General features: G+C 35.3%; 1 protein-coding gene across 1 annotated transcript in view; it reads left to right on the top strand.

Annotated features, from left to right (window-relative positions):
* Nucleotides 1–1,514: 1,514 nt before the first annotated feature.
* Nucleotides 1,515–22,508, top strand: part of LOC145299335 (diisopropyl-fluorophosphatase-like) — a 59,646-nt gene continuing 38,652 nt past the window's right edge. The window contains exons 1-2 of the mRNA XM_080144393.1: nucleotides 1,515–1,803; nucleotides 17,886–18,136. Coding sequence (XP_080000519.1) covers nucleotides 17,957–18,136 — 180 coding nt within the window. The 5' untranslated portion in view covers nucleotides 1,515–1,803; nucleotides 17,886–17,956. The remainder of the gene's footprint in view (nucleotides 1,804–17,885; nucleotides 18,137–22,508) is intronic.

Genomic DNA, 22,508 nt, shown 5'->3' with positions numbered 1-22,508 from the left:
ATACAAAAAGCAACTGAATTTATGAAGGAGAAAGCACCTTACTGTAGCAGCTTCATCAAACACAAATGACTGTAATTAATTACTGGCTGGATTTATTACAGTCAAAAATGTCTGAGGTGTTGGTTGACTGTATATATGAAAATCTCAGTCAATTATTCAGGTCAGTTGTTTTGGTCCAGTATTAGAAAAAGGACATGGCATGCCAAAGTGTGTGGACGATTTGGAGCAGTTGTAAAATTTTTATCTTTTTTTGCTACAGAATGTAACAGGAGGAGCCAGTAATTTTCCATTACACTTCTTGCGGGTCTTAAGGGCGTATCTTACCACCTATGCTTCTGCGAAATGCATGTTTGAATTCCGCGATGTGACAGTGTTACCCAGAACTCTGATTTCGTAACCAAATCATTATTTTTATAGTTTGTTAATTTGATATAGACATTATTTTGAGAGTTTTAAACGATTTTCAATGGTTGAAAAATATTGAACTAACACGTTCCTGTGAAAACCCTAACTTACTTTTAGAAGTGAAGGGGAGAGTGTAGTGAAACAAACTGGAGAAAGTTGCTTTTTGGCAAATCTAACGCCCTACTATCGTTTTCAAGTAACTGACTTTATTAGTTACTTCCTCATCCAGAAATAAGTAAAAAGGATAAAAAAGGGAAGGATAAGCCGAATGAAGAAAGAAAGAAAGGAAGAAAAGGGATAGTTGCATATTTTTGAAACTCTTTTTAATAAGGCATATTGTCACTTGAAACGTAATGGGTTACTACTAATATTTGCGATCATGTCAAACGGGGATTGTGGAGAGTTGAGCAGCAAGATGTCTATTCACACTATATTTAAACTTCTGCAGGTTAGTGCAGTCAGGGAAGCAAGAAACAGGGAGGGAATTCCAAAATCTAACAGTCCGAGAAAACTATTAGAATAGAAGGATTCCTGGCATCTAGGGATTTCAACAGTGAAAGGGTGGGATTTTGCTGCTTGTCCGGTTAGTCAGGAGTATGTATGTCCGGGGATCACAAGTGCTATGAGTTCATCAGAGCACATTCCATTAAAGTACTTGTGAAGCAAGCAGAGGGATGCAACATTGCGCCGATGAGACAGAGGCTGGAACTGGACTGATAGTGCAGGAGGGCCTATTAGATTTTGGAATCTTTTTTTGGGGAGGACCCTGTCTAAGAACGAGAGACTAGTATTAGGTGTAATAGGCCAGATGTGGCAACAATACTCTGCGCATTGGTGAATTATGAAAACATATAAGATACTTTTTGGTGTTTTAACTCCTTGCTGCGTTTTACAGAACCAATATGTACAGTCATTGGTCTCGGTCTATACAAGCACTAATTATCTTAAATGATTAATCATATAGTAATCAGTTCAAAGTGTAGGTAGTTGAAATTAATTCATCTTATCGAAAGCTGTTTATTAGATAATCAATGGGCCTTTCTCACACTTTCGTTTGACCTGCTTTAGACTCCCCTCCCTCCATTTCCGAGATAAATAAAAAATGCAATAAAATAAAGTCAGCTTATCGGATATCAATCCAATTCCGGTTTTATTAAAAAAAAAAAAAAATGTTCAAGAATAACTAAGCTTATTTGTACACGGTTTCATTATTTTTAACCAATAAACAACAATCTGTGTATATTTGACTACGAAGTGACGGCTAAAATCGCAAACATCAACGACAACGAGCTGAGGAGAAAAAAGAAAAGTATTTAAAAAAAAAAAAAAAAGAGAGAGAGAGAGAAACAAAATAAAGAACAAATCTACATTCGTTAAAGGAGAACGGAGAAAGACACGGTGAGTTTTACAAAAACAAAACATTTTCTGGTACTTTAATACGATGGGGGCGCTAAAAAAGGCACGATTAAATAACATGACTTGAACCGCTCCCACTACGCTGTCAACTGAAAAATAACAATTAGTATATATTTATTTTACACGTCACATCATAAAAAAAAAAAATCAACATAGGTAAAATTAACTTTTAACGGTCCCGTTACGCCCATTGCGCGTGTATTGCTTTCTTTTTTGTACTTTTATAGATGAGGACGACCTATGTAGACTCATATGTTTTCGATTACGACTTACGGAACTGACCGGAAATAGCCGAACCGTCGCCTTACAGGCAATTAGTACCGGCATCAAATGATTTTTTTTTGCCCTCGCTTAATTAATCCCCCCCCCCGCCTCAACCTCTTTCGGTGCTAGTGCACTTACTGATCCGCGCTATTTTTTTAAATCGTATTTCCAAGTTTAATTAAAGTTTTATGATATGTTTTTTTATTCAATTGTAAGGTTGTACAGAATAGGTACAAAACACCTTCCCCTCCATATGTTAAGAATGGCTTTTTAAATAATAACGTTATTATTTCAGCACGGATCACTCTCTGCATGAGTACCCCTCTTTCGTGTTGAGAACAGATCTAATACTTTGATTAATGGGCAAAATGTCCCTTGAATACAACTTCCGTTTGCTTCCGTAAGTTTTAAATTAATGGAATCAAGTTCCGTCCGTCTTTGTTTACATTGTTAGTCAACTGATGTTTGTGCTTGACCATGAATACTCTGGAAAAATTACTTCCGATTAAAGTACTCCTACCGCTTATCGACGATAATGAAGACGCCATTTTTTTTTTCGGCCACCTGCCATTAGAATCACAGGGAGAAATTAGTATTTTAAACTATGGTCGAAGTAGGAAATAAATAACAAAAAAAAAACTAGATATTAATTACTTCCAGAAAGAACTTTGAAAAAAAAGTAAATAAAGAAAGTGAAAGAGAACATATATCCGTATTGGTTTAATTGGAAATGTTTCGACTTAATTAATGAAAACGGTACGTAAATACATAGATCACAAAGGTTTTTTTTGTAATTAAAATTATTTTTTAGGTTGAATTCTGGATAAGAACCATTTTTTGTTATCATTTAAAAGTTCTCGAAATTATAATAAAATGAAATTTTTCTGAAAATCTCGGAGTCATATAAATGTTATTTTATTATTTATTTTTTTTAGAAAAAAAAAAAGGTACTTTTATAGTTTACCGACCCCTTGGCATTCACCTTTTGAATTGTCGACTTTTAAAAGTTTTCAGGTACGCTGAGAACGAATATCGTATTTATTTTTTGCGCAAACAGGAAGTTATCTATATTTGAAGAGATTCAGTATCCAACGTAATCACTATCGTTGCTGGCGGCCGCCACAATACACCCGCCCCTCCACAGCTCCCCCAAATATAAACACAGATTTTCTGTGAAATGTTAACCGGTATTATACTCGGTAAATGTCAGCGCATTACTTACGGAAAAACGTTTAATTAAACTGCAGAAGCACCCGTAAAACTACATAAGTTCTATAACTGAATGCCCCCCTCCCCCCCAAAAAAGAATGAAAACCATCAAAATAGGTTATTAATGAAAGGCATATTTTTTTGTCAGGTATGCTTTTCTTTTTCTGCTGACAAAAATACAAGACCGGAAGGAGAGGATCTGCTGGAAAAAAAAAAGATGCAAATTATATTTATGATAACTAGGGTTATGACAACAGCATATTCTTATCATTGTTTTGACTCTTGAGTATATATCCCACACAGTTAATCAACCGAGAACCACATTACTCTATATAAAAGCATATAAGATATCAACGGATACACACTCGAGAGTAAAAACAATGAAAAGAATATGGAGTCATCCTAGCCGTAATGATAACTGAAGTGAATTTGTACATGGACACCCTATGCTAAATACCCCCTCCCTAAAAAAAAATGAGATAATACTTGTTGACCCCCCACCCCCGACAAAGGAGGGATTGGACCTAGTAATTTTTTTTTTTATTTTGAACAAGACTTTGTGGCCTCGTGGGAGATGTCCTTTTCTCTTCGCTGCAACCTCTATCTCACAGAAGAGATGTTGCGAGTTTGTCTCTGCTTTATCGTTATTTTCATGGAAATTGTTCGACAGAGCTTCAATCTATGGTCCCCCCTCGCCAAACTTTCACAAAAAACACTCGTCTAGTTGAAAACACTATCAATAATTCCTCCCCCCCCCCCACACACACTCTTTATCTGTGCATAAACCTAAACATAGATTCCATGATCAAAGCTTATTTCTTAGAACTGCACGCCTGTGGAATTGTCTTCCAGCTTTTCAGCTGTCTATAATATGGTTGTCTTCAAGTCCAACGTAAACAAGTTTCTGATGAGCCGTTACACTTAAGTTAACAAATTTACCGAACTTCCATGACTATCGATTACTATATTGTCCTTTTGACTACTGTACACTCTTTAACCCTTATCCTTGAGTGGCCTCTCGGCCTTGATAAGTGGTGACGCCTATGTAAAAAAAAAAAAAAAAAAAAAAAAAAAAAATTAGTCATGGTGAAAGTAAATTTTTGCCAGAACGGATTTCCCAGGATAACTCTGATTGCCCCACCACTTCCCTAGGAGCTATTTGTAGGGGTAAAATTGTCCCAAAATCCTTTGTCCGTTCATTTGTTAGCACTTTTCTCAATAAACATGCCTTCGATTTTTTTTAAATGTTTGCACAAACATTAGTCATGGTGAAAGTAAATTTTTGCGGAAACGGATTTTCCATGAAAGTTTGATGACGATTATTTTTTGTTGCCGTATCCCACTCACAGCGCCAGACATTCTTAAACAGTCACCCATCTAGTATTGACCGCTGAACGTTGTTTAACTCCAGTGTGTCAATGCTATTATGCATGATAACACAGCATACAAAGAGGGGTCAGTTTATTGTTATTAATCATGTGAACACATTGGTTCTTATTAGATCACCAGTTAAGCAACGTTGAACCTGGTCAGTACCTTATGGATGATCATTTGGGAATACCAGGCGCTGTATGTAGGAGGATGTCGACACTTCCCTGCAAGAACTGCAAAAACCTAATGGCATCATCTCCCCTGCTGGGGATATACAGTAGAACTCCAAAATATTAGCAACAAAATACAATACAATATATAATACACATATATATAATCAAATAACATTATGATTAATGCTGTAAGACGGGGAAAATACCATAACAAGGGGTTGGACAAAACATTGCATTCCACATCGTAACCTGAAAGAAATGTATCCTAGAGCCACTGTATCCCGGGGTTCTACTGTACATGTGACTGGGGATCGTTTGTGAACATGATATTCCCATGAAACTTTCTCCTTTGGAGGAAGCTAGTTCAACCCACCTAAAGTGAATGCCACTGGCATAATTTTTTAATTGTCTGAGCCGCCCCTACTGGGGAATGCTGACAAGGCTGGTCAAGCATAATTTAACAGGCCAGACTGCTCATCCTCTAGAACGCTAGGTTTTCAAATCCCATTTTCCTTACCTTGTGTCACATCTTCTCGCCATGGGAGAAAGATAAACATCAACTGTTTTGTACTTTTACAGTATTCCTGATTTAAGGTGCCACATATTCTGCGTAAATAGTTTGCAGAAAGTAGCAAGTTGTCCGCAACAGTTGGTGTCCTTTGGTTACATGTACAGAAGCGGGTGTGGTCTCCCTCGTGATGTGGTAACACCTGTTCGATCATGGTTATTCATAGAAATGTTATGTCGTTGAAGAGTTTCAGAAATGTCAGCTTTACAAAGTTTGAGCAGAAGGAACAATCTCCTTTTTTACAGAAGTCAAGAAGCAGGGGACTATTTTAGATCTAAATTAGACAGGAGGAAGAGAGGGGCTACATATTTTTTATTATTTATCTTTTTTTAAAACTAAACTAAAAAAATACCTGTCCCAGGACAAATAAAATTAATTTCCTGAACAGAACACTGTTGTATTTTCTCTTTTATTTATTTCAATGTTCTTAGCATTTTGTTCAGGGAATGCAGCATTCAACCAGATGCTAGAAATTCATTCGCTATCTCATACATTCTAACATTTAAGATTCGAAGCATCCCTTTCAGTGCAATTGTTTGTAACTCTCCTGCACTTGGTTTACCGGGTGTATTTGCCAGGTAGATTTGGAAATTCTTTTTCATGAGTTTGGTTGTCCCTATAATTACTGAACTGATGGAGATCTTCCTAAAAAAATTTTTTTTCTCATTTTCACCCCAAACAAGGCACATTGCTAATTGGATGTAAGGGGCCACTATGTAGGAAGTTGAGCAGCAAGATGGCTGTTAACATTACACTTGAACTTCTGCATGTCAGTACAGTCAGGGAAGCAGGGACCCGGGAAGAAATTCCAAAATTTAGCAGTTCCCTTGAAAGAAACTATTAGAGTAGAAGGCTTTTTGGCATTTAAGAATCTCTACAGTGTAGGGGTGGGATTTTGCTGCTTGTTGGTTTTTTTTTGGGTATCTATGTTGAGGGTGCACCAGTGCTTCCAGTTCATTAGAGCACTTTCTATTAAAGTACTTGTAAAAAAAAAAGGCACAGAGATGAAACATTTCAGCAATGAGACAGGGAGTGGAGTTTGGTTGAGAGTGCAGGATCGGGTTGGGTTGGAGATTCCTTGGGGCGGGGAGGGGACTAGTGGCAGATGCACCAGCCCAGATATGGCAACAATACTCCATGCATGGGCTAATGGTTGTTTTGTAGATATAGGATACTCTCATGTGTGAATAATTTTCTAGCACGGTAGAGAGAACCTACCTTCTTTGCAGCAGCTTTAGCAATGTTCTCAATGTATTTGTTCTAACTCCTGTTGCATGTGAATGTTAGGTTGAGGAGTTTGAATGAAGACCTTTCAGGTAGCATTTTATTAGTTATGGCCATCAGTGGTTGAGAGGGTTTCTTGTAATTGTTAAGTCTTTTAGTTTTGATAGCATTGAATGTTATCCTCCATTTACGTCCGACATTCCACTACAGACTGGAGGTCTTCCTCTAAGGTTTCAGCCATTGCCTTAGGTATGTGTTCATTTGTTTTCTCCTTGTATCTGTCATAGAGCGTGGTGTCATCAGGGAGATCATTTATGAATATCAAGAATAATAAAGGTCCAAGTATCGACCCCTGTGGCACACTCTCATTTATATCATGTTGTTTTCATGTACGGCCATCAAACACAACCTGGATTTTTCTTTTGTCTTAGGAGGATATGGTTATGTTAAGTATTTGTCCAGTAATAACATGATTTAATTTTCATGAGAAAACTTTTGTACAAAACCATGTCAAAAGCTTTAGTGATATCTAGTGCTACTGCCTTAACCTCCCCTGCTTTATCTAGTGTGTTGTATATACATTCAGATTACAGTTAGGATATCTGCAGTAGGGCAAGCTTGCCCAAATCCATTTGTAGGCACCTCTTAATTAAATAAGTAATTGTTAAACACATAGCATTGACTAAAAAAAAAACGCTTTTATAAACAAAACAACGGACAAATTTATTCAGACCAGTAACAGGTTAGAATGTTGGCTGTGTGGAGTAAAACATGGGGTTCTCTCATGGATTTTGGTCAGTTCCTTCATGGACTTCTGTCAGTTCCTTGTGGTGTCAGTCAGTAATTATTTCTGGTGAAATTGTTGATGCCAGAAGATGAGGGCAAAGAGAAAGAGTGTGTGTTCGTTTTTGCTGGTGGTTAATTTCTCTCTGTTGAACCCCAGGCCAGTGGTCGGGTGAGAAGTTAGGGATAGATCCGTTCCACATGGAGTTGTTGTTAGTCCAAGATCTGGGAAGACAAAAAGAGACAATGTGTTGCCGGTTTAACCTTTTGTTAACTCTGTCATGTGACTAAGAGCTAGCTTCTGATTGGATAAGCCAGGAAGAAAGTGTATTCAAAATCTCTAGTCGCAAGAAGTTGCTCCTACTTGTGTTCCTTGCAATTTCGTCTACTACACCAATACAATCAGTTGGAAAGCAGTTTATTATCTATGAGGTGTTAAACTACTGCTTCATTGATTATGGACTCAAAGATTTTGGCGAAGAGAGAAAGGAGATTAATTTCAGTTTCTTTTCAGATTACAAGGTGCCTTAAATAAGTTTCCAGACATTTTTTTGTAAATGTATTTAAAATTGTCGTAGACTCTTGAAAATTCAGTATGTTATTGCTATATATCTTATGAGATGACTGACCAATTTTTATGGTTTTAGGTTTAAATGAACATCTACATCAGGAATTAAAATACACCCTACTAAAGCCTGATTGTCACAGCTGGTGAATTTCAAAAAAATAATCTAGATATGACACTTTAGAAAAACGATATGTCATAAAATTATGCTTTAAACTTAGAAAAATGCCACAGAAATGTATGGAATGCTTCAGACTGCTTTTGGACCATCTTGCATGAATCTAGCATCAGCTTTTGAATGGCATAAAAGATTAATGAAGGCAGGAAGTCTGTGAGGGATGATGAGAGGTGTAGGAGGAGTAAGACAGTCAGAACACCAGAGTTGATTGGCCAAATAAAGAATTTCACGAATAAGTACCCTCAGGTCTCTATAGAGACAATAAGTGCACAATTTGATGTTAGTGTGGGAACTGTACACACAATTATTCACAAGAAACTAAAGATGTGGAAAATTTGCTTGAATATACCAGTCCACAACTCCACCATTGTCATAAACTATTTGACCAAGATGGGCATCAAGATAGTTCCTCACCCTCTCTATTGTCCAGGCCTTTCTCCTGTGACTTTTGATTATTCCCTAAGCTCAAGGAAAATTTAAGAGGCTGTTGTTATGAGACAATTGAGAAGATGAAAGAGGCTGTGACGAGGGTCATTGACACGCTCACACAAGAGGGACTTCCATGGGTCTTCCAGAAGTTGTTGAAATGGTATAACAATGGCATTGCAGGCGGAGGAGATTACTTCAAACTGGACTAGTTTCATTTTTACACTATCAATAGTAGTACCCATACAAAAAAAAAAAGTCTGAAAACTTATTGAAGGAACCTAATATACACACGATTTGTTATCTTTTCCCTATCAGCTCTATTTAACCCTGCATCATTGGGAGACCTAACTTCTACTAAGGTTGCTACTTTCTCCTTCTTGTCACATATCACTATGTCCGGTTTAATAGCTCTGTTTTCTAGATACTTAGCTGTAGGAATTGTATAGTCTTAGTGGATGGTGCATAACTTATTTCCAACTGTTCTTTCTGGTAAACATGTTCCCAGGACTTGCTGCTACATTCTATATTCAACTTTTTACTGATGGTCCAGTGTAGATATTTACACACTCCATTGTGTTGCATTGTGTAATAGCCATCCCCCAGCAGAACGTTACAGCTGGATGTCAAGTGGCTCATACTCTCTACTTCTGTGTGGCAGAACATTGTTGTGTTCCCTTGCAAAGATTAAGAATCAATATATAATGATATTAAACTTTTGAATTTTCTAATTCTGATCAGAATCTATTTCATGTCCTTTTCTCGCTTTTTCTTTCATTTTTTTTTCTCTTTTTTTTTTTTTTTCTTTCTCAGTTACTCTGTCTGTTATTTATCTTTATCGCTTAAGGCAGGATTGACATCAATATGCATTCTCTACATCATTCCTCTTTATTTTTAACCCAACAGTTAATTCGGCTCAGAATTTAGATATGTTTCTATGTTGCTTACATTTTGGAATTTTATTAGTTTAACAAAAATGTCAGTGGAGGAGAAATCCTTCACGACTGAGACAATTTTTATTTTTGTTCCTTTTCTCCACATTAAAAAACGACCCTGGTGTCTAACTCTGTCCCGTGGGGAGACATTGTAAATAGGAACAATACAGTAGAACCCTGGGATGCGGTTTTTCAGGTTACGGTGTGGAATACAATGTTTCTCACGCCTCTGCTTACAGTATTTGCCCCTGGTTACAGTGTTATTTATAATGTTATTTAATTTTGTACACAGGTATTATATGCTGCACCATATTTTGTTACTAATTTTTAATGCCATATTCCGGGGTTTTACACTACTCTCTTCATTGTCTAAAATAAAACTAAATTCTGAATACAATTGTTTTAATAGATTTTTAACAAAAGGCTTGTCCTCCTAATTTATAGCTTTGAGTCTTGTGTCCTTTATCGATAAATCTTATAACTAATGTATACAGCTTCCATTCCATTGTGCTACATTGCCATCTTCCATGAAGATAGTAATGAAATAAAATACCCGTCCCAAGACAGGTAAAATGAATTCTCTGAACAAAACAGTATGTCCCTTTTACAAAGATTAAAATCAAGATATAATGATACTAAACCTTATGTCTAGAATCCTTATTCCAATTTTAATCAAAATCCATTACAGGAAATTGATTCTAGAAATGTCTCAACTTTAAGGCTTAAGCTTAAGAGGTCTTAAGAAGAATTTAAAATTCACATAATCTTCCTTAGTTAGTGTCTAATGAATATGGATCAAATTTAATGCAAATCTTAAATATTTGAATTTTTAAATAGTTGCCCATATTATACCTTCTAAAATCCTCTAAACCCCTCCCCAAAGAAACTGAAGTTTGGGGAGTATTTATTAATAGATGTCCAATACAAATTATTAAAATTTCAAAACCTCAGAGGTATCTAAATTTTCCTGCCAGACCCCCCCCCCTTTTTTTTCATCTCTTTTGCATAAATTAAACTAAAAATAGCCCACATCTTGGATACCCTATGCTAATAGCTGTGTTTCAAAATTATAATGATTGATCAATTAATTTAGGAGTGAATTCTGTACACACATAAATATAATCGTGTACACATACCTTACTTTATAAGACGAGCAGTAAACCCAAAACAGCTCTTTTCGTCAGTCCACTACCCCAAGTAATGATGCAGTCAAATGAGAGTAGAAAATAAAAAGGTTGCGGTGGGAGTGTGTGGTACAGACTGTTATTTTTTTTTTTTTTTAAGCTTGGGTCATCTTTAATTTGTTCGAATTTGTAAAGAATGTTGTTTGCTAGCAGAGCAAGACACATTAGCAAACTTCACTTTGATGTAAAGCCGAGGTCATTTGAGGGGGAGTGGGTGCAATAGATTATTACTGAGTGATAAACCTGATTTTATTGCTGTAGATATCCATAAAATTAAATACAAGATTAGGTAATGTTTGGCAAAGCAAGTACACTAGAAGTGAACTATGGCCTCCATCTAAAACCAAGCTTTTCTCTTTCTGTCTTCAACGCTCTGACCTCCATCTGGCCCCAATTGAAATGAATGGTCCCTCATCTTGCAGTAGCTCCATGTTTTGACAAACATCTGGGCCTGACCTTCACTCCTGATCTTCAATGGAGCACATGCATCAAATCCGTTCTGGGCCTGACCTTCACCCCCTGATCTTCAATGGAGCACATGCATCAAATCCATTCTGGGCCCGACCTTCACCCCTGATCTTCAATGGAGCACATGCATCAAATCCATTCTGGGCCTGACCTTCACCCCTGATCTTCAATGGAGCACATGCATCAAATCCATTCTGGGCCTGACCTTCACCCCTGATCTTCAATGGAGCACATACATTAAATCCATTATCCAAGGTCATTGGAAAAATGGTTAGATCATTCTACAGCTCCAAAAGATATCTCACTGTCAATGCAATCCTTTACCTTTAAACACTTAGTTGATTGTTGCAAGATTCTCTATATGTCATTATAAATTTTACAAGTTGAAGTCCAATATTATAGTTAATTTGTGCTCCTAAACAAAAGGTAATCAACATTTCTAAGAGGAGTCACTAATCTAGAAAAGAACTAAACATTTGGTGCCTCATCATAGGAACCTCTTCATATTTCATACCAGCTGAGATCGGTCTCAACAATTATTCCAACAAAAAATGGTCTTACTTGATAGTTCTGTTCTATTTTGTTGGCATTTTATGTGGCCTGGCTCATTCCTAGTAGGTCTATCTTCCCAGCCATTACTTGACCCATCAGGAGAGTTGTTTTTCTCTCCAACTTGTAACCTTGTGCTACATTTTTTTGTGGTTTGAAAGAAGTACGTCTTACAAGTCTAAACAACTAGCCAATCGCATTGAGGTTTTTCAAAATCATGTAATGCATTTCATTAAGGGACATTGTCTGATCGAAAAAACAAAATACCCACCCTACGTCACCTGAATAAGAGCCAAGTACATCGTAGGATAATGTACTATTGCCACATTCTTTGAGTGTGCCTGTGTATGTACATAGAGAGAGGAATAGGCTAGGCAGAGAAGAAAGAGGTAGTAAGGGAAAAAGAGAGTAAGCTAGAAGTTTTAATAGTAATATATTACACTTTTGTCCTGTGCAATATCTGATAACCCTTCTATTTTAAAAATCAAATGTTTTATATCTTGTCCAAGAGAAGGCCAAAAACAGATATCGGTTTTGTGGGTGTATGTATGTTGTGTAATTTTGACTTCTAGTTGGACGCACAAAGCCACAGACACACAAATCTATATACAGTAGATAAAATGTAACTTGATAACACTATGATTCGTTGGGTCAACATTGGTACATTGTATATTAGATAAATAAATATATATATAAAAAAAGAAAGAGTATCAAGGTTTTAAACGACTGCAACAGAATCAAAAGATAAAACGCTCACTTTTTGACACGACACGTTCAAACTTCACCATCCAAGTATTTCAGAATAATAATAGCATCGTAACATGAGGAGATGATCTCAGATTTTTTTTGTTTAAAAAATTAGAATTAAATTTTATAATAATCGAGACCTTTCAAGTGCAAAGGTACAAGATTTAAAACTGTATTGGTTTAAATTTGGCATAATTATATTGACTTTGTTAGTTTTTATATTTTTGTTTTTTCATGGGAGGGGAAGGGGAAGTTATCGACGTGTACCGATAGTTCAAATTAATGGGTAAAAAACATACAATAATCAAACTGTCTTGCATCGATTTGAGGGCTTAGAAAATGTTTAATATGGCAGAAAATACAGTAAACTCTTAGTATTTATAAAATGTTCTGCTTACAATTCTTGTTTAGAAAGAACTAGTTTCCAAAAAAACTATCTGTCTGTGGAACATGTTATCATGAAACTGCTTTCTTCCAAACTACAACATGATTGCTTTCAAGTCCAGTGTCAACAAATGTTTGCTCTTTTTTCGTAATCAAGTTTTGGCTATTTCCTCCATAATGATCACGTTCTAGCATCAGTTATTGTTAGATCACCGATGCAAAGCAACATTGCCCAAACAAACTTTTTTCTTTTTATTTCAAATTTGAATATGCAATCTTCAGGTTTCGTCATTTGACATTTACACTTTTTAAATTAACAGGAAAACTTGTTGGTATACTTACATGTGTACACAGTTTCTGGTAAAATAAATCTATCCCCCATATTCGACGAGAACACTCACACCCCTTTTACATAAAGTATTACCATTTGTCAATCTAAGGGCAATAATTAATGGCTAATGTACGCTAGAGTACAACTAAAGATTTACCTTTTTAAAAAGTTGATTTTTAGGGATATTCGTGTCTGTATTCCATGTTGTTTTCACTGGTCACCATGTTTGTTTTCGTGCGCGCATTCAATTTTTGCATGCACACGGAAACAAACATGATGACCAGTGAAAACAATATGGAATAAAGACCCGAATACCCCTAAAAATCAACTTTTTAAAGGTAAGTCTTTAAAATTTCAAATGTTGGATGACAGAACTTGAAGATTAAAAAAAGAAAAACTATTTGAGAAAAGAAGAACAAAAAGGAAAAGATTTGTCTGGGCAAAACTTTTGCAAATGTCAAGTGATGAAATTTGTAAATATGTATAGAAAATAACTGGAAAAAGGAAAAAATTTCAAGCGAAATTCCAAAAAATTCCAAACTGCTTTAAAAAAGGTGAAATTTGTGAAATTTGACTTAAAGATGTGATCGATTTATTAGAATGTTGCATTAGAAACTGACCACTTTCTATAAATATTTAAATAATCATTTTCTTTTTCTTACTAGACTAATATCCATTCAATAATAATCTGCTGAAAAAATTGAAAAAAAGACGAAAGTAAAATATATAAAAAGGGGTACCGCTCGTACACGTGCACTGAAATGTTAAATGGTAAAGGACTGTCAATTATCACTAGGTCAATAAAGTTGTAATCAAAATTTATCTGCTCAGTTACAAAAATTTATTTTTGGACATTTTTGCTAAAAATCTCTGTAAATTTGACATAAGTTCACGAAAACAACTTTATATTTTAGTGGAGTCATTTTGATTGGGTCGAAATATAAACATTTTCACATTTATTGGTTTCACCAGCAATTCTGTGTGGAGCCGCAAACCATTTTAAACACTTAGTTGATTGTTGCAAGATTCTCTATACGTCATTATAAATTTTAAAAGTTGAAGTCAAGTATTATAGTTAATTTGTGCTCCTAAACAAAAGGTAATCAACATTTCTAAGAGGAATCACTAATCTAGAAAAGAACTAAACATTTGGTGCCGCATCATAGGAACCTCTTCATATTTCATACCAGCCGAGATTGGCCTCAGCAATTATTTCAGAGACCAATAAGTACCCAGTATGCCTACATGTCCACAAAGCACTTTCTGACGCCTACCGCTATGTGCATGTAGTCATAGGTGCAAAGTCAGAAAATTGGATGATCAGAAATGGGGCAGCACCCGGGTTGTGCCCGGCTAGGCGGTCAGGCACCAGTCAGCAGGTGGGATACCTCGTCAGTATCGGTTGGGCACTGCCAGACACCTATCGACACCAGGCGGGTCGGCGAAGCCCTAGACAGCGCCTAGCGACACTAGCAGAAGGCGTCTGGCAGATCCAACAAAAAAATGGTCTGACTTGATAGTTCTGTTCAATTTTGTTGGCATTTTATGTGGCCTGGCTCAGTCCTAGTAGGTGTATCAATAGGTGTTGGTTTATTGTTGGTCACATGAGGCACCTCTACCAGGGAATGCAGACAAGTAGAGTCAGTGACGCATCAGGGGACTTGGTTTTCTCCAACTTGTAACCTTGTGCCACATTTTATTGCGGTTTGAAAGAAATACATCTTACAAGTCTAAACAACTAGCCAATCGGATTGAGGTTTTTCAAAATCATGCAATGCATTTCATTAAGGGACATTGTCTGATCGAAAAAACAACATACCCACCCCCATCAAACTACTTCTCTAATAAAATCAAAAGTAAAATCCTTAAACATTTCTGTCAAAGGTATGTTAGAAGGCAAAAGAGACAGAGGAAAACCAAGGAGAAGGTGGAGAGAAGATATTTTTGATTGGACATCTCTTAACATTAGGCATCCATCAACCAACTTGCCCTGGATCAGAAGGAATGGCGAAAAATAATCATGTGGGTTTGCAATCCACACCAATTGGACGATGTAACTCATGATGAAGTCTTATAATTCTGACAAACCAGGATCTTTTTTTTCTCTCCAGATGAGATATGGTCTAGCTGTGTTTGAGAAGATGCAATCTCCCAAGTATTACCTCTTACTTCAGAAGGGGGTGCATGGTTTATATAGTAGATCGTTAAGGTGCTCCTATCGTGGGATACATACATGTCCATTGTTTATTATTTTATATTCAACCAGATTACTCCCTCATAACGTAACCCCCTCTGAGGAGTTAGTTTACTCCACTTTCCAACTTTAAGCTACATCATGGATAGGAAATAATAATCTATTTGAAAACATAAAAAATCTATATCATATTTCTCTTTGTCTGTCTGTTGGTTTATTCCACTTTTTCTCAGAAACTACTGTGCCGATCTGGCTGAAATTTTGTATGGACCTTTGCTATGATAAGGTGCAGCAAATGAAGTATTATGGTACTTATTCAATGCACAGTTAAGGATTAGTCACTGCAATAACACATTTCCTCTATATTTTTTCTTGGTAACTTCTGCGCTGATGTAGCTGAAATTTTGTATGGACCTTTAGAATAAGGTGCAGCAAACTAAGTATTATGGTATCTGTTCAATGCACAGTAAGGAATTAATAGGGATTAATATTTAATGTAAAATTAGGCACAATTTTAACCATATTCAACCATCAATTTGGCATAAAGCAATCCTTCAAAATCAATAGTCTATAACTTTTGCCGGTTTTTAACGAGCTTAAAAGTCTAGTCTATATAATCCATATCCATATAAAGCCTACATTTTCTATTTAAAAATTATTAAAACGAACTTATTAATATACTCAGTCATGGGCATGTGAGCAACTAAATAAAGGTTCAATAATTTATATATTTCTTTAAAAAATGAACTTTCATTAATCAATTCATTTTTTTATGGTTTTGTATTGGATGATTGGTTTCATTCAATTATTACGCTCACTTCTATTTATACATATTTTCTACATTGTGCATAATTGCATAGCATTTAGGATGAAAAAGTTCGAGGAGACACATGTATTTGTACAAATATCTCTCTCTTATATATATATATATATATATATATATATATATATAAATGTGTGTATATATATAATTATTTCCACAACCAGACAACGTCGCAGCTCACAAAAGCCATGTCAGCCAACAAACTGGAAGCCCAAGACTTGAGTTTTGCCCTCATTTGGGCTCATTAGTTGGACACATCTGAATTCGCATTTTGAAACCCGAGCCTCTTGCATGCGAGGCGAGCACTCTACCAAATGAGCAAACCGCCACACACAAGAAAGTCTATTAACACAGATCAAGCAAACCATATAATATTCCTACTTGTGAGACATCGGCTTGGGTTATAGCTGGTCGTGATGACCACATCCCTTGTTCGAAAAAAAGTTGGTTCATTCCACTGTCGAATTTACACCACGGTTTGCTTGATTTGTGTTAGTTAATAGACTTTCTTGTGTGTGTGGCGGTTTGGTCAGTTGGTAAAGTGCTCGTCTCGCATGCAAGAGGCTCGGGTTTCAAATCGCGATTTCAGATGTGTCAAACTGAAACTTGAGTCTTGGGGTTTCCGGTTTGTTGGCTGTCATGGTTCTTGTGAGCTGCAATGTTGTCTGGCTGTAGAAATAATTGTATATTCTTTCACATTCTAAAGGTTCTATATGTATGTGTGTGTGTGTGTGTGTGTGTGTGTGTGTGTGTGTGTGTGTGTGTGTGAGAAACTGTCTCTACCAATTTTTTCTCTAAATTTTTGGTCTGCAAACTTAAAACTTGATATATAGGGAATTTGGATCTGTGGAACAAATTCAGTTTAGTTTTTAGCTGGTAAAAATAGTTATTAAAGGGTCAAAATTGAAAAAAAAAATGACGTTAGCTGTAGTAAGTTGACTAAACCTGTTATTTCCATGCATGCGCAAATATACAGTTATAGGTTAAAGTCGTTTAATTTTTACTGTTTTCTTATGCTAACGACTTAGGCTGATGTACTAAATATTTTGTGTTCTCTTCTAACTGATACTACTTATTTTTATTTTTATTTTTTTACTTTTGAAATGATTACTATATTATGCTGTATTATATATTATGGTACAATATAATAATCAAGAGAATTGGATCTCTAATAAAAAAAATATGAAATCTGCATAAATTAAAATATCATATTTAAGCATATTTTATGACCAGGCCATACCAAAGGAGGAAGATGGCACGACTATATATTGGGTGCAATATAATAATAAATAGAGGATTGATTGTATAATAATAAATCCGAAATCTGTGAATTAAAATATCATATTTGAGCGTATTTTACAACTGGACAACGCCGGGCAGTGTGCTAGTAATTTCAATAAAAATACTAGGGAGGAATTGTTTCCTATGAAATAAATAAATGGAATGAGTCGATATCCAGTTTTTCAAGTTGGATTGATTGTTTTTTTTTTTTCCTTTCTGGTCTTAGATTTTTCCTTTTTCCTTTTTCGTTTCTTTTTCTTTTTTTTATATTTTTTCCTTTTATACTATCTCTTTTTTGTTTTTCTTTTTTCTTTTTATACTTTTTCTTTTTTCATGTTCTTTTTTACTTTATTTGTTTTATACTTTTACTTTTTTTCATTTTCTTTTTTGCACTTTTTCACTTTCAGTTGGTGACAACCGTTGAATATATCGGTTAGTTGTTTGTCTGGTGTCCTTATCAAGCAGTCTCGTCGAAGCCATGACTGATATTGGCATCCCAGTTATTGAGCCGGTCTTCACAAAGGTAGCTGAGGGCATTCTGGGGTCCGAAGGTCCCGTCTTTGACAAAAATGGGGACTTTTATGTTGTGGCCCCGGAGGTTAAAGTTGATGGGAAAGCAGCCGGTGAAATTCTGCGGATTGATTTGAACACTGGAAAGGTAAGTAGCAATTTTCATTTTTTTTTTTTTTTTTTTCCTCCAAAGAAAAAACGTATCTACAAAAAGAAAAGAGGACGGGGGGGGGGGGGGCGTATTCCTAGAGATAACAGTCCTCTGTAACTATAATAAATAACAGTTGTTGGAGTTGTACTATGAGGAGATTGAGATCTCAGAAGAATATGGAACACGAATAGATCTTATATGACACCAATTCTCTCTCTCTCTCTCTCTCTCATATATATATATATATATATATATATATATATATATATATATATATATATATATATCTTCCTTGATAGGTTTACATTTTTATTTTTTATTATCTAATTTTCTCTTTGTTTTTCTTAACCTCCTCGTCTTTCCTCCCTTCCTTTCTTTATACCTCTTTCTCTATTCCTTTTTTTATTTTCTCTATTTCAATACAAACCTTAATCCACTCCCCCGTTTTTGTCTTTTTCCCATATATTAAAACCATTTTCCTTTTTATTATTTTTTACTTCTATTTTTAATAAAATGTAATAAAACCTCCCGATTTCTTGTGCCAGTGAATGCCTGAACGATTTTCGTTACAGACTCAGCTTTTGTATAAGCTATATCGCCTGAAGAGGTCTCTAGTTGTTAGTAACTAGTTGACTGAAACATGCTCCTGGATGTGTAGCGACATATTAATGCTTATGTAAAAACAAATATGATGTGTGTGTGTGTATATATATATTTATAAATATAAATATATATATATATATATATATATATATATATAAATAAATAAGGGAGTAGTCACCAACAGTGTGTATTTTTTAACATTATTTTATTATTTCATGTCTTGGTTTTTCATTGAGAATTATGTTTGGATCATTGTAATAATGTTTTTAAGTCACTGAAATCGTTTACGCGCGTTTCAGACGGTCTGTGATGCGTTCTCACAGACCGTCTGAAACGCGCGTAAACGATTTCTATGACTTAAAAACATTATTACAATGATCCAAACATAATTCTCAATGAAAAACCAAGACACGGAATAATAAAATAATGTTAAAAAATACACATTGTTGGTGACTACTCCCTTATTTAAATATACATCTTTCTTTCGTTGGAATTTATTAACCCATTTTATATATATATATATATATATATATATATATATATATATATATATAAAATACAAATATATATGTCATATATATTTTTAGAACTTACTACCTAGCTCTACCTATGTATTGAACACTGTTGAAGTAGATACTGAAAATTTACGCATAACATTATATTTTCATATATTAATTTATGTGATTAAATGAAGTAGTCATATATATTATACTATTGAAATAAAAATCCTCCAATTTTGGATTCAAATATAAATATTAATTGCACAAAGTTCATTTAGATAGCTCGATAGTGCAGTACTAGAGCTATGTGACAACAGTCATGGTAATAAGTGTCCAGGGGTGGTGTGTGCGGCACTCAAACTCGACCGATAAAAAATGAAAAGTTATACATGTACTCTTCCGATGGTAGGACACGTGACTATAGTTTGTAGAACAAATACAAATGTGCTTCATAAAATGTTGGGGAGAATCAATAACACATGTGTGCTCAACTTCAGACTCAACAGATTTCTAAAACCACCATATAGAGAAGATTTTTTTGCTCACTCGGAGTCATTTTGTACGTACGGTTAATTAATTCGCAGAAAAAGAACAACAAATTTTTTTTTTTTCGTGTGATTAATTCGCATGTCAGTGATAGAAAAGCGCAACAGATTTTTTTTTTTTTTTTTTTTTTTCTTTTGTGCATGAAACGGTATTTGGTAGTTTAAAACTTCAACACTTCAAGCTATAAATTACTCTTGGTCAGGAGAACTATCTCTAGGTCGAGGTGATTTTTTTTTTTTTTATTCTTTTATTTTAACTAGCCTGGGTACCCGGCATTGCCTGGGTGTTTGGAGGTGTGTGTTGAGCAAAAAAAAAAAAAATTGGTAGTAGGAAGGCAGGTAGGCAGGATCGAACCCATGACGCGACAGCGGAAAAGAACGTAAAAAAAAAAAAACGTGACATCTTTGCTGTTGCGCCCATCACCAAACTGGAAGTAACGAATGTTTAAATTAAGGCTTGTCAATCGAAAAGAGGGGATGCCTTTAGAAAATATTGGTGAAAAAGCGACCTCTCCTTGAAGAAAAGTGCCCAGTTGAAGGTGAAGGAATTAATGTTTTTGACCAATTTTTGTTATTTGGTTTTTATGTATGTTCTTAGCACTAATGAATACCCCACTGATATTAGAATAATAAAAAAAATGGAGAACTATATATGAAAATATCAATAAAAGACCGAAACAATGTGATACTTTTATAGTAAATAAGGCTGAACTAATTTTGAGATGAACACAAAATAAGTAACTGTTTTTAGTAATGTGATATATTATAAAAGGATATATATATATGAGTGAAAATGTCTACGTGTGTGTCTGTGTACATTCCCAAACAAATAGATTTTGACATAAGAGGTATTGAGATTTGGGAAAATCTTTTTAATCAGTTTTCAGCCAGAAATTTGGCTGTTAAGGGGATCAAAGTTAAATGATTTGACCTTTGAAAACTCTACCAAACTCCTTCGCCAATTTTGGATCTATACACTTGAAATTGTAAATGTAGGTTACTTTGACATGGATCAAACTTTTTAATTTGATTTGAACCCCAAAAGTAAATGTTAAGGGGGTCAAAATTGGGGTCAAAATTAAAAAAAATTGACCTCTGCAGTCTCTACCAAATTACTCAGCCAATTTCTGGTCTAAACATTTGAAATTTTACATAAAAAGGTATTCAGAAATAGGGAAAGCTTTTTAATTGGTTTGGGTCGAAAATTTGAGCTGCCAAGAGGTCAAAGTTAAAAAAAAATTGACCTTGGCGGTGTCTGGCAAACTACTCAGCTAATTTTGGGTCTAAACATTTGAAATTTATACATAACAGGTATTCAGACATGCGGCAAGCATTTTAATCAGTTTTGGGGCAAAAATTTGGCTGCCAAAAGGTCAAAGTTGAAAGAGTTGACCTTTGCAGATTCTACCAAATTTCTCTGCCAATTTTAGTTTAAAGACTTGAAATTTTAGATGTATGTAACTGGGATATGGATCAAACTTTTTAATTTGATTTGAGACGAAAATAGTAAATGTTATTGGGTCAAAAATGGGGTCAAAGTTTAAAAATTGACCTCGAGTATCGCCCTCATTTAGGCTCATCAGTTGCACATTTCTAAACTCTGGATTTGAAACCCGAATGTCTTGCATGCGAGGTGAGTACTCTGCCACCTGAGCCACTGCACTGCACACAAGAAAATCTATTAGCAAAAGAAATCCGACTATGGAATGTACGTACTTTATCTCAAACAATGGATGTTGTCATCCAACCAACTATAACCCAAGCCGATATCTCACAAGTATGATTTTTACACTTACTAGGATGGTGTCATCCAACAAGCTTACCTAGCGAGCAAATTAATATTAGAATTTTCAGAATGTGACATGATAAAATTATTTCTACAGACAATAACTTGATCTGTTTTAGCTAATACACTTTCTTGTGTGTGGTGTAATTGCTCAGGTGGCAGGGTATTCACCATGCACGCAAGAGATTTGGGTTTCGAATCCCAAGTTCGGATGTGTTTAACTAATGATCCAAAATGAGAGCAACACTCGAGTCTTCATTTGTTGGTTTGCATGGCTCGTGTGATCTGCGGCATTGTTGACTGTGAAGATATATATATCAATTTTCAAGTATATATAATATTGATTATTTTTGCATTTTATTAGAACCCAATATCTTTTATAATATCTTTGTGTTGCAATATTTTTTCTATAAAAAAGAGGGTATGATCACCGAAAGTTGGAAAGTTCTACTTATAGACACTGGCGATAGAAACTGATGAATCAAATGGAGTCACATTCTGCTAGCAACCAATTAAAAAACAGAATTGCTCCATAAGAATATTGAATCTTAGCATTCCAGCACATAGTTTTTCGTGTCAACATGAGAAAGATCATTTGCTCCTTGCCTGCAGGTCCTGGATATGACCTTAAACTATATCCGATGCGGGCCTTGGGGAGTGTGGAGCCACCCTTTAATTGCCATTGCTCCCAGGTCCACTCTGACCCGGAGTGGTAGTGCCTGTTAGGGTCCCAACTATGGGTTAAATAGAATCTGACTTAAAAAAAAATATATATATATGTATACTCCATTAAAATCGTTCCTCAAAATAACTAGATTCGGCATTAAATAACCTGAAAAAGGTTGATCTGCCGTAAAACAAAAACAACCAACCAACCAACCTTGCCTGCAAAATCATAAAGTCCAAGAGTTGTACAGAACAGCTGCCCACTGAAA

This window comes from Euprymna scolopes, chromosome 2, assembly GCF_053919585.1.
Source record: "Euprymna scolopes isolate OS-2025 chromosome 2, ASM5391958v1, whole genome shotgun sequence".
NCBI classification, from domain to species: domain Eukaryota; kingdom Metazoa; phylum Mollusca; class Cephalopoda; order Sepiida; family Sepiolidae; genus Euprymna; species Euprymna scolopes.
This window is presented reverse-complemented; position numbering and strand designations above follow the sequence as displayed.